This window comes from Neofelis nebulosa, chromosome 9 (assembly GCF_028018385.1).
Source record: "Neofelis nebulosa isolate mNeoNeb1 chromosome 9, mNeoNeb1.pri, whole genome shotgun sequence".
In the NCBI taxonomy this organism is placed as follows: Eukaryota; Metazoa; Chordata; class Mammalia; order Carnivora; family Felidae; genus Neofelis; species Neofelis nebulosa.
In genome coordinates, this window is record NC_080790.1 from 40,728,278 (window position 1) to 40,740,811 (window position 12,534).

General features: G+C 46.8%; 1 protein-coding gene across 4 annotated transcripts in view; it reads right to left on the minus strand.

The window, feature by feature from the left end:
- Positions 1-2,961: 2,961 nt before the first annotated feature.
- Positions 2,962-12,534, minus strand: part of TCF7L1 (transcription factor 7 like 1) — a 158,373-nt gene continuing 148,800 nt past the window's right edge. For 2 of the 4 annotated variants that reach the window (XM_058683493.1, XM_058683491.1), the window contains 8 exons: positions 10,063-10,195; positions 8,862-8,964; positions 8,474-8,557; positions 7,583-7,726; positions 6,709-6,868; positions 6,515-6,622; positions 5,505-5,580; positions 2,962-4,372 (listed from right to left, as the gene is read on the minus strand). In XM_058683493.1, the coding sequence (XP_058539476.1) occupies positions 3,939-4,372; positions 5,505-5,580; positions 6,515-6,622; positions 6,709-6,868; positions 7,583-7,726; positions 8,474-8,557; positions 8,862-8,964; positions 10,063-10,195 (1,242 nt within the window). In that variant the 3' untranslated portion in view covers positions 2,962-3,938. Of the gene's footprint in view, positions 4,373-5,504; positions 5,581-6,514; positions 6,623-6,708; positions 6,869-7,582; positions 7,727-8,473; positions 8,558-8,861; positions 8,968-10,062; positions 10,196-12,534 lie in introns of all 4 variants that reach the window. The other 2 variants (XM_058683492.1, XM_058683490.1) reach the window with 1 other exon arrangement.

The following is a 12,534-nucleotide window of genomic DNA, read 5'->3' on the forward strand; positions in this document are numbered from 1 at the left end:
AGTAATCTACCCCTCCCCCCCTCAAAAATAAACATTGTTAAAAAAATAAAACTTACTACAGAGCTACAGTAATTAGGACAGTGTGGTACTGGCATAAAGACATATAGATGAGTTGGATAGAATTCAACAGAGTCCAGAAATCAGCCTCTACATTTATGGTCAGCTGATTTCCAATAAGGGTGTGCTAAGACAGAAGTCTTTTCAACAAATAGAATACTCTGGGAAAACTGTCTAATAAGCATGTGAAGAGATGCTCAACATTATTAGTATTACATACATATCAAAATCACACTGAGATACCACTTCATACCTACCAGGATAGCTATAATAAACAAAGAAAGAAAGAAAAACTGTGTTGGTAAGGATGTGGAGAAATTGGACCCTCATATATTGCTGGTTGGAATGTAAAATGGTGCAGCTGCTATGGAAAACAGTTTGGCAATTCCTCAAAAAGTTGACACATAGTTAACCATATGACCTGGCCGTTCCACTCCTAGATATACACCCTAAAGAATTGAACACAGGGACTCAAACATACTCATATGTTCAAAGCAGTTCACAATAGCCAAAAGGTATAAAAAAAACTCCATGTACTCATCAATAGATGAGTGGATAAACAATGGCTTGTATACATAATGGATTATTCAACTGTAAAAGGGAATCAAATTTTGATACATGCCACAATGTAGATGAATCTTGAAAGCATTGTGCTAAGTGAAATAAGCCAGACACAAAAGGACAAATATTAAATATTGTAGGATTCTACTTATAGGAGATACTGAGAATAGGAAAAATCATAAATAGAAAGTAGATTAGAGGTTCGTGAAGTCTGGGGGTCAGGGGGAGTGGGAAGTTAATGTTTAATGAGTAGTTTGTGTTTTGGATGATAAAATAGTTCTGGAAATTGACAGTGGTTATGGTGCATGATGTTGTGAATGTACTTAACACCATTAAATTGTCCATTTAAAAAGTTAAAAAAGGGGCGCCTGGGTGGCTCAGTTGGTTAGGTGTCTGACTCTTGATTTCGGCTCGGGTCATGATCTCACAGTTCCTGGGTTGACCCCTGCGTCGGGCTCTGTGTGTGCTAACAGCTCAGAACCTAGAGCCTGCTTCGGATTCTGTGTCTCCTTCTCTCTCTGCCCCTTCCCCGCTCATGCTCTGTCTCTCTCTCTCAAAAATAAACATTAAAAATTTTTTTAAGTTAAAATGGTAAAGTTTATATTATATACATTTATAATAAAAAAAAAGCTATGTCTGAGTAGGGTAAAACAAAACAAAAAAAACCTGGCAAGTACTCAAAAAGGTAAAGGAATACTGAAGTATTTTGGCAAAGCTCAAAAAAAATAAAAAAGGAAACATATTTGGATACATGCTACAAAGTGGATGGCCTGGAGAACATTGATTTAAGTCAAATAAGCCAGGCACAAAAGGACGAATGTTTGATGATTCCACTTACATAGATTATTTGGAATAGGCAAATTAAAGGAAATTTGATGGAAAGTAGATTAGAGTTTACCAGGGGCTGGGGTGGGGGGGCGGGCAGTGGGATGGAGGGGGGCTATTGCTTAATGGTTATGTAGATTCTGTTTGGGGTGATGAAGTTTTGCAAATAGTGTTGGTGGTGACACAACATTGTGAATGTAATGAGTGCCACTGAGTACATTTACAAATAGTTAAAATGGCAAATTTTTTTTAATTAAAAAAATTTTTAAATACAAAACCACAGATTTTTAAAATGTTTATTTTATAAGAGAGAGAGGGAGGGAGAGTGTGTGTGTGAGCAGAGGAGGAGCACAGAGGGAGAGAGAATCCCAAGCAGGCTCTGGCACAGTCAGTCTGGACCTGATGCGGGGTTCAAACCCATGAACCATGAGATCATGACCTGAGCTGAAATCAAGAGTTGACGCTTAACTGACATGAGCCACCCGGGCACCCTTAAAATGGCAAATTTTATATTACGTATGTTGTACCATCACAAGTAGAAAAGGGAATGAAGTACTGAGACATGCTACAACATGGATGAACCTTGAAAATCATAGGCTGAAAGAAGTCAATGAAAAAGGACCATGTGTTGTATGATCCCATTTATTATTTTTTAAAAACTGTTATTTATTTAAGTGATCTCTACACCCAACATGGGGCCTGAACTCACGTCCCTGAGATCAGGAGGCACATGATCTTCTGACTGAGCCAGCCCCCGCATGGTCCCATTTAAATGACATGTGCAGGGGTGCCTTGGTGGCTCAGTTAAGCATCGAACTGTTGATCTCGGCTCAGGTCATGATCTCACAGTTTGCAAGTTTGAGCTATACATTGGGCTCTGTGTTGATGGCGTGGAGCCTGCTTGGGATTCTGTCTTTCCTTCTCTCTGTGCCTCACCGGCTTGTGCTCTCCCTCTCTCTCAATAAACAAGCTTTAAAAAAAAAAAAAAATGACGTGTCCATAATAGACAAATCCAGAGACAGAAAATAGATTTGTGGTCGCCTGGGACTGTGGGGGGTGAGGGGAGGAATTAGGGATGTCTTCTAAAGGGTTTGCGGTTCCTTTTTGAGGCAGTGAAAATGTCCTAAAATTGACTGTGATGATGGATGCACAAGTTTGAATATACAAAACCCAGTGAATTGTATACATCAAATGGGTAAATCGCATGTTATGTGAATTACAGCTCAATAAAGCTGTTAGACAAGAAATTAATGGTGGTGCTAGGTACCATGCAAAATGACAAAGGCCCCCCTTATATCTTGGCAATTATAAGATAAATGAAAATAAAGATTCCTCTCTTTGGATCTCAGTCATTGATGCTGACTGGTCTCTGTACATTTGAGGCTGAACGTTGGGTTGCATTTTTCCGTCAGGCATGTTTTCATATTCTCCCCTCCCCGGGCCCCACAAAAATCTAGCACAGGGCTTGGTATGAAGATGGGGGCTCGATTCAACAGAAGGACTAAAATACTCAGAAAAGGTCTTGCAACTGCAATTTTATTTTCTTTTGTGAAAATAAACAACTGGAAGTTTAAATTGCTCCAAAAAACCCCATAAAAACAAAAAGAAATACACACAGAAGAAGCATGTGAGGTGATGGGGGGAGGGAGGAGGGAGTTTCAACCTTTGGCAGATTGTGCTAACACTGACCCAGGGGACAAGAGCCAGGCCTGGGGGCCAGGTCTCGTCTGCCACTCTGGGACCAGGAGAAGAGGTCTGGACTGGTGAGGGGGTGGCACAGAGACTTCTTCACCGAGGAAGTGGCAGGCACCTTGAATCCCTTTAAATGTGGGGGAAGAACCATTTTGGAGGACCTCTTTTCCCACCAAAAGCTGGAGGTTGTTGGGTTAGGGCCCACTGAGGACAAAGGGATGCTGGTGGAGACAAATCAGGCAAAGGTGGCTTCTCACGTGATGACAGCCTTACCCTGGGCAGAGGACGGAGATGAAGGCAAGAACCCATGGAGCTGAGCAAAGGAGAAAAACTTGGTGAGGGAAAAGAAAATGTCCAGGAGCGCCATCTAGATGAAGAGGCAGCAGGCTAGAGGCCCAGCGATGGCCAACATGCGGACTGGGAAGGGAGGGGGGCACGCGGGAGCGATGAGAACAGGGAGCAGGGCAGAAAGTGAAAGAGGTAGAGAGAAGGGGGTCTTCTGCCCAGGCCCATCCACCACTGCACATACAGGAAGAATAACACGCTACTTTTCAGTTCTCTTTCTTTTAAAGATTTTTTTTGTTTTGTTTTGTTTTGTTTTTTAAAAAAGCCTTAAGATCAGCTACTGGTTACATCTACAAAACGTAAAGTGCTGTTGTTACCAGTCACTTTACAGAACAGTCCAGAGTGGTCAAATATTGACCAATAAAGTTTCCTTTTTTTTTTTTTTTTTTTCCATTGTTTCTTCTGAATCATTACTACTCGACGAGTCACTCGACAGCCTGCATAGGTCAGGGGGCAGCTCAGTGGGCAGACTTGGTAACCAAGGAAAGAGGCTGGGCCTGGAGGACCGGGAGGGCCTGGTGGGCATGGAGTGTGGTGGGGAAGGAGGGGGGGGAAGTCAGCAGAGCTGTGGGCAGGGACCCGAGGGGGAGGGGCCGGGAGAGGAGTGGGGGCTGGCTGCCCATCTGGCCAGAGGAGGTGGCTGTCGCCTTAGCGGATAGGAAGGCGGCCGAGTGTAGAGCCAGTTGGGCCCGGCTCTCCGGCTTGGTGGTGAGGGAGAGGGGCTGGGCTTGCTCCGAGTGGGTTGCAGCAGGGGCAGCAGGCGACGCCAAGGCCGCGGAGGGGGTGGCCGGGGAGTCGAGCATGCTGCCGTGGGAAGAGGCAGGGCTGTCACACGACTTCTCGGGGGGCAGGTACTGAACACATGGCTTCTTGCTCTTGGAGGCCAGAGCACCTATGGGGGAAAAAAGATACACGAAAGGCTGAGCAGCTAGTGGCTGTTGCTGAGGCGGAACACAAGGACGCTCAGTGGGAGGGGAGGGAGGGCCTGAAATTACATCTGAGGCTTTCAAGACTAGGAAGCTGCATTCAGGGACACCTAGAGCATGGAGAAGGGGCAACGTCAAAGTGACAAAGACCTATTCAGCATCTGATAGCAGGGAAAACAGCTCGGTCTATCACACCGTCACCTTCCTTGCCTATATCTTACCACTGCGGGAGACAGATCTCCATTCAATGTGCCTTAAAATCTCTGCCTTAGGGTGCTATCAGAGAGGGCACAGCACCTGCTAAGCAGGGAGGTATACGGTGGGTTGGGCAGCACGTACACACTTTACTTATGTGTCCTCATACGTAAACGAATGTACAGATTATATAGACGAAAGAAAAGAAAGAGAAAGGGAGAAAGAAGAGAGACTAACAGCATGTTGGTACCAGCTACTCTATACTTGTCCAGAGATGCGCACGAGGTGAGGGGCACAAGGTGAGGTGCATGACCTAAACACCTGTCACCGCATGAGCATCTCCGTGCCAGGTGTGACCGCAGTGTGAAAAGACAGGCACATCATTTTGGCACAAAGCGGTCCCCATACCAAGCAAACTCGTTCGGGGTTCGGCCAACCAAACCTTGCAGGAAACCTGCTTCTATTGGATTCACAAATAGGTGGCAAGTCGGTCTCTACTGCGCCCCCTTCCTGACTGAATTCCAGAGGTCATTTCAAATATCTCCAATTTTTACCTTATACATTTATTTGAGAACCCTCAAATAAGATGCAACTACACTGAACTGAATGCCTAGGCTTTGAAGTGGGAAAGTGCTGGGATCAAATCCTGCCTCCGCCATTTAACAAGCGGAATGACTGGGAAGATCCAACTTCTCTGAGCCTCTTAATCTGCCATCTCTAAAAAGGGGATAATAATAACACCCACCTGGGTATGCCAGAGGCTCCCAAGAGGCAGAGGCCCTGAAAATGGCAGCTATTATGAAACAGCGCTGTCGCTGTACCCTTCAGAGAGCCAGGAACAACCCACAGGCAGGTGCGACTGTGACGGCGGGAAGAAGAACCAGCGCCCTCCTTAGGACTCACCCTCTGCCTCTTGGACTTGCTGCTGGGACTGTGTCTGTGACAGCTGCTTTTCTCTCTTCCTCTTCTTTTTCTTACCCTGAAAATTATGGCCAAAGAAAGGGGTAACCAGGGACAGCTCTTTAGGGGGACAGAAGATACTGCCCATACTGCCCTTGACCCTGGGTGAGAAGCTGGGGGTGGAGGGGAGTCACTCAGGTCACACTCTCCACAGAAGCCTCTGAGGAGCCTTCCTGGAATGTGCCTTCCCTTCCCCATTCAATTCTTTCCCCTCCAACCCAGTGTCCTGGCCTCCTTGGAAGGCCTCACCCTTCAGTGCCCTTGGGCACTGCTCCAGTGTGATTCTCGATCATTTTTGAGGGGACTCAGGCCCCACTGAAAATCTAAGGCAGCTCTGAGGCCTCTCACCAGAAAGAAAAAAAAAAAAGCAAATAAGAACAGACATACAAAAATCTGTCTTGTTTCGAAGAGTTATTAGAAATGCCAGCTGAGGTGGCTCAGTCGGTTGAGCGTTCAACTTTGGCTCAGGTCATGATCTCATGGCTCATGGGTTTGAGTCCCACGTCGGGCTTTGGGCTGACAGAGCAGAGCCTGCTTTGGATTCTCTGTCTCCCTCTCTCTCTGCCCTTCCCCTGCTTGCACTCTCTCTTTTAAAAATAAACATTTAAAAAAAAAAATGCCAGCTGAGGCTCATACATTGTTCTCCAAGCCCCAGGTTCAGAACACTTGGCTGGTGACACCCTTGCCACCAGAGCCAGAACATAGCTCGCACTGCACCTTGACTTATGGACTCGAAGGCTGAATCCACCTCAAACGAGAGGGTACAGATTTACCTTGGTCCATAGGACGTCAACACCATGTCCTTGTTGACCTCCTGAGAATTAAAATGTCTTCCTTATTTCTAGAGAAATAGAGCCTTCTCCCTGCCCTTAAGTGTCCTCTATAAATCCAGCCCATCCCCCTCCCCGCTTCCTCTCACAGATGTTGCCGTCGGGGCCAGAGGGGGCACGTACGTAGTTGTCCCGGGCTGACCAGGTTGGGTAGAGCTGGGAGTGAAGTTGCCGCTCCTTCCGGGCCAGTTCATAGTACTTGGCCTGTTCTTCTCGGGACAAGTTGTGCCACTGCGGAGAGAGGGTCAGAGATGACGGGGAGCAGGAATGCGGGGGTCGCTGACCCACACAGCCTGGAGGGGAACAGCGGATCCTACCTTTCTTCCCAGGATTTGGTTAATGGCCGCGCTCTCCTTCAGGGTGCACTCGGCCACCACCTTGGCCCTCATCTCCTTCATATATAACATGAAGGCATTAAGAGGCTTTTTCACGTGGGGTTTCTTTTCTTCCTCCTTTTTCACCGTGACTGGTGATTTCCTGGGGAGTCACAAAGCTGTCGGTTAGCAAGAGTCAGTGGTCACCCTGTCACCCGACCCGCAATCCATGCCCCTCATGAGTGCCTGCGGGGAGGAGGGATGACCGGCTGTCATCCATTCAAGTTGCCACGGCTGCTTACAGCCCCCGAGTGTCTTCCACAAGCAGCCTTCAGCCTTGGGATGACTTCAGGCCATAGTCTATGAAAGGCTCCTGAAGAAGGAGCAGAGGAGCTGGTGAGAGCCCCCTGTCACAGGTGATAGAGAGGAAAGGGGGCAGGGCGCTTTGGGCAGAAACAAGAGGGAGTCTCCCCACCATGAGGCGCGGACTTTGGCTTTCCTGCTGTCTTCATGGCTCAGTGGACACAGCACAGGCCTTGCTGGTAGTCTCAACTTCGCTACCGGTCAGCTATGGACCCGGAGAAAATCCTCCCTTAAGGGCTCATGTTTTCATGCATAAGGGAAAGGGGGAAGGAAGCCAAAAGCATTCTCAGGTCCTCTTTCAGCCTCTAAATCCTGTCTGTAAAACTCTCCTCACTGTGAGAAAAGATGTCTGAGAGGATGGGGACACAGAGAGTCAAAGGGAGCAATTCCTAGGAGAAAGGGTATGGCTGAGGGAGGCTGCTGGCTGCCTGCTAAATGCCACCAGGGAGAAAAATAAATGGCATCTGCCGCTCGGAGACTGGCCACTGTCCCATCCAGGCTGCCTGATACTCACGCGCTCACGGCGGGGCTCAGGCTGGGGGGTGCTGGCTCCTGCTTGACAATGGGGGAGACGATGGCTGGGTGGGGAATCCCTGAGGTGGGCAGACCAGGATGGGCCGGAGCCACCATGTGAGGAGAGAACCGACTGGAAACCAGGCTGTGTATCAGGGGAGAAACAAGTGACAACACGAGGGTTCAGGCTGAATGCTTGTCACCCGGCAGAGGACCCGGTGGCTGCCTGCCTTTATGGCAGAGCTGGGTAAATACCTCTGCCACGGCAGACTTTGAGGAATGGAAGCCCATTCACTGACCTCGACAGAACCAGGTTTGGGAAACACCCAACAAACCTCCCCTTCCCACACAAACGCACAGGACTCCTGTATTTCGTACTGGACGCAGGTAGGATGAAAATCCAAAAGAAGGTGTGGCAGGTCAGAGGCCAGTGTCCGCAAGGGGGAACCACACCATATGCCGTGGGTTCCACTTCCTTTGTGACCACAGGTACCATTGTCAGGTAGATCCGGCCCCTGGGACAGGAGCCCCCTTTGCTGTTCCCTCTCCTGACATCACTTCAGGAAACACTAATCATCTCCAGTCTCTGGCTTCAGTGCCACAAAGCCCAGCAGGTGGGGGAATGTGTGGGGATGCTGAGTATTAGGGCTTTGAAATTCTTCCCTTAGAGAGATGGGCAAAGAACGAGCTGAGTCTGTGGTCTCCATTTTGACCATACAGTATGTATGAGGAGGCGCCTCAGCAAAGAGGGGTGGGGAGAAAAGGTGAGCCCGTGCCTCCCAGTTTAGGGCCAAGAGAAAGCTTTTCATGGTCACAAATGACAAGGACACAAGTAGAGGACCGTTCTCTGCAAGGGAACTTCATGCTCACAGCCCCCAGTCCCGGGACTCACCTGGACATTGAGGCGTTCATGGCGAGGGCAGGGTAGGGGTGCCGGAAGCCACCAGGAGGAAGGGAGTACATGGGCTGTCCTTGCCTATAAGGGCCGGGAGCATGGAAATCTGGTCAGCATACTGGTTACAATGGGACTGTTCAGGACAGGGAAGGAGAGGGGGCTGGAAGAAAGGATGAAAGACAGAGGACAGGAAGTAGGAAGTTAAGAGTGGGGAGCTAGCTGCCCGAGGGAGAGCAGGGAGGTCTGAGCCGTGGGCTTTGATGAGAGAGCTCCACTGTGGGAGGTGGGGGTGCTGCACACAGATCCCAGAGCACGCTGGAGGTACAGGAGGCCGAGCACAGCATGAGGAAGGAAGGAGGATAAGAAAGTCTGCTAGTTTCCTTACTGTGGGACGAGCCAGCCGAGAGGATGAGGGATTTGTCCGACAGCTCCAGGAGACAGTGGGTAATATGGAGACAGCTCAGATGGGTGAGGGGGCCGGGGGATTCCTGCTTCAAAGAGACATGTGTCAGACTGTTCCCTGGCCCTACCAAAGCACCTTAAAATAACACCAAATGGGAAGTCCCTTGCCCCATGTCCCCAAGTGTGCTGGAGCACGGAAGGCCTTTCATTGTCCTTGCCTTCTGTCATCTCTCCAGCTCTGCTGGCCGGTGAGTCAAGGACATATTCAAGGAAGGCAGGACAGACACAGCTTCTCTCTGGCTACATGGATCTCACCTATCAGCAGGAGTAACTTCCAGCTGCTTACATAGGAGTCATCGAAGAAAGGGTCCAGAAATCTTGGACTGAGAGACCCAAGACATTCTCCAGAGTCATCAGCTAACTACCCCTTTAGAAAACCTGCCTCATTCATGGAGAAGTAAACTTTGGATTTCTATTCCACTTTTGTCCTCCTCATTATTTGTAACTTACAGTAACTTTGATTTCCTTAAAGAGGGGTTCCAAAAATACTTTGAGCCACTGCAACTCTGGGAATTTGATGAAGTTATGTTTCCCTAAGATGGACAGTTCTGGTGAGCAATTCAAAAAAAAGAGAAAAAAGAAAAGAAAAAAGAAAAGAAAAATCCAGCTCGGCCTTACCGCTTTAAAGCTATACTTAGAAGTCTGGCTAGATTGGTAACTCTATTTGAAAATGTTCAGTGTAAGGCAAAGGTCTTGGTTTAGGAAGGCACAGCATCCAGCCGGGCTAGAGTTCAAGGTCAGTGAAAAAGATTCCCACCCACCCCCACTTCCAGCTCATTGCACCCCAAAGTATTAAGAGAGTCTAAATAAAGTAAAGAATCTAAAGTAAAGAATCTATGGCAGAAGAGTGCCATCTCCTTACTGTGGAGCCAGGCCCTGACATTGCCTCATAGAATTTCCTTTAATCCTCACAATGCCTCGATGATGTGGAAGGGACACAGGAGGTGTGGATGAAAACACTGAAAGGGCTAATGTCAGTGGGCAGGGTTATGGGCTCTTGGGAGTTGAAGACATGACCTGAACCCAGGGCTGCCGATTCCAGGGTCATTATGTTCCCTGAGAAGACAAGCCTGCCCCACTGGAGCTCTCTGCACGGGGGCCAGCCTGGGTGGCAGATGACTCACCTGTCTTTGGATCAATCTCTGGGGAGAGATGTGTGGGAGGGGAGCCAGGGGAGAAGTGGTCGTTGCTGTAGGTGATGAGGGGTGTCAACGGGTGCATGTGATGCGGGGGCTGAACAACAGGAACTTTATTAGACTGAAAGAGAGAAAAAGACTAGGCATAGTTACCAAGGAGACAGAGAATACAATCCGCTGTTATTTACTGTGTCCAATATGTGCCAGGTATTTTCCATGCAATAGCCCATCCAGTCCTCAGACAGCCCTGGAAAGAAAGTAGCAGTCTACACAGCAGGGAAAGAACCAACAGAATTAGAGGAGGGATTACACCCACCCTCCCACATACCTACTCTTTAAAACAACATATATTTACTCCATGTATGCTGTGCAGTACAAAATGCTATATATAGGTAATTGAGTTATCATCTGCGCTCTGTGTAATCTCAGTGAAGTTTAAAAGGTTCAACACACCCTTTCCAAATAAATTTCATAGAAATTGTAGCTCACAAGCTCAAGTCTGAGGCTGGGAAACAGACCAGTGGGGAATTGTCACCATGAGACCTCATGGAACCAGCTTTCGTGTTCAGGCTTTACAGACACAATCCAAGAGCACTTAAAACAGGTCTCCCTGTAGCACTTCAAACACAGCTAACCTAATTACCACATTTCCTTGAAAACACCAGCAAATGCAAGAAGTACCATTATTTTATAGAACTGTTAAGAAGGAAAAAAACCACTGGCATGCCACTGACACATCCTGATTTCTGAGATTTAAAGTGGGAAAAACCTGTAAGTCCTAGAATTGGTGAACTGAATTAAATTGTTTTAATCCAATCTGAGTTAACAATCAGGGTTTTATTATAAAAAAAAAAGAGCTACAATTTATTGAGCCCTTCACTACAAGCACAGGGCTAGGCAATACATCTATTCCTTATAACCTAGCAAAGAAGCTGTGATGACCCCATTCCAGGGATGAAGAAACAGCTCAGAAAGATTAAGTGGCTTAGCCATAGCCAAGGACACAGAGCTACTAAATGGCAGAACTGGATTCATGTCAGCCGTTTAGAGCTTTAACAAACCAGAGTGTTTTCTCTGGTCCTACCTGCCTCCCCAAGAGCCCAAACATATATCTGCCAGAGAGATAGGACTGACATACATTTTCCTGCATAATAAGGTAAATGAATTACATACAAGTGGAGAAGAGATTTGCTCTGAAAAGAGATCTGCAATATGGAGGATGATCTGGAGGCAGCCCAAGGGCTACGTTTCCAAACTGCTGTCTTTCCATTTGAATTTTTCATTTCATAGACTCTGGGAGCCCTTTTTTTCTTTCTCACAGTGCCCATTTGGTGCTCCTAATGCAAATCTCGATCCGTATGTCTATATATCCGTGTGCTGACAGGTAGTCTTGCTCTATTTTCAGTAGGCTAAGCAGAGATAAGAGGCAGAATACTGGAGCAAGGTCCCCAACCAGGAGAGTCCAGCTCCCAGACCCGCCCATGCGAGGCAGAGAGTTCAGACTGTTCATAACCCACACCACTAGGTGGCGCTGGCACATGACCAGGTGTGCCACCGGAACCACTTCCTATCACCTCTCAATCCCAGTGGGGTCGGTTGACATTGCCTATAAATTCTAAAATCATTTCCTTACTTTTTTTCCTGTTCCCTGACTGGCTTTTGAAGGTATCTCTATGTACACGAACAAATAGCACAAATAAGAGTTATAAGAATTATTTTAAGGTCAGATTTCTTGGAACCTAATGTATTTAAATGGTGCATTAGGGTTTCCTGGAAACAGCTTTGTCTAAAGGATGATTTTTGGTATCATAAAAGCAACAGAATGATTACTAAAGTAATAGTAAATGATAAAAGAATCACACAGAATGATTACAATTAAAAAAAATACATAAATGCTATGTTAAAAAAAAAAAAAAGAAGAAACCCACCAAAATGTAAGCAGTAGGTATGTCTGAGTGGTGGAGTTATGGGTGATTTTGTTTTTCTTGTTTCTATTTCTGTATTTTCCAATTGTAATTACTCTCTATAAAAAAGTACACTTATGATGAATCAAAAAAAAAAAAAACAACACAAATTGTATTATAAAGCATTTAGAAAACACAACCACACTAGCCTAATCCAGCCCCTATTATCATTTTGGTATATCTCCATTCATTTCTACTTTGTGTACATCTGGTTTTTTATTTACATTAATTTACATCATTTGTACCAATTTTTAAAAAAATTTTTGAATGTTTATTTTTGAGAGAGAGAGAGATAGAGGGAGGGAGAGAGAGAGAGAGAGAACGAGTGGGGGAGAGGCAGAGAGAGAGGGAGACACAGAATCCGAAGCAGGCTCCAGGCTCTGAGCTGTCAGCACAGAGCCTGACGCGGAGCTTGAACTCAGACTGTGAGATCATGACCTGGCCATCCAGGTGCCCCACCAATTTTTTTTAATTAATGTTTTTTTCAGCTTTTCTG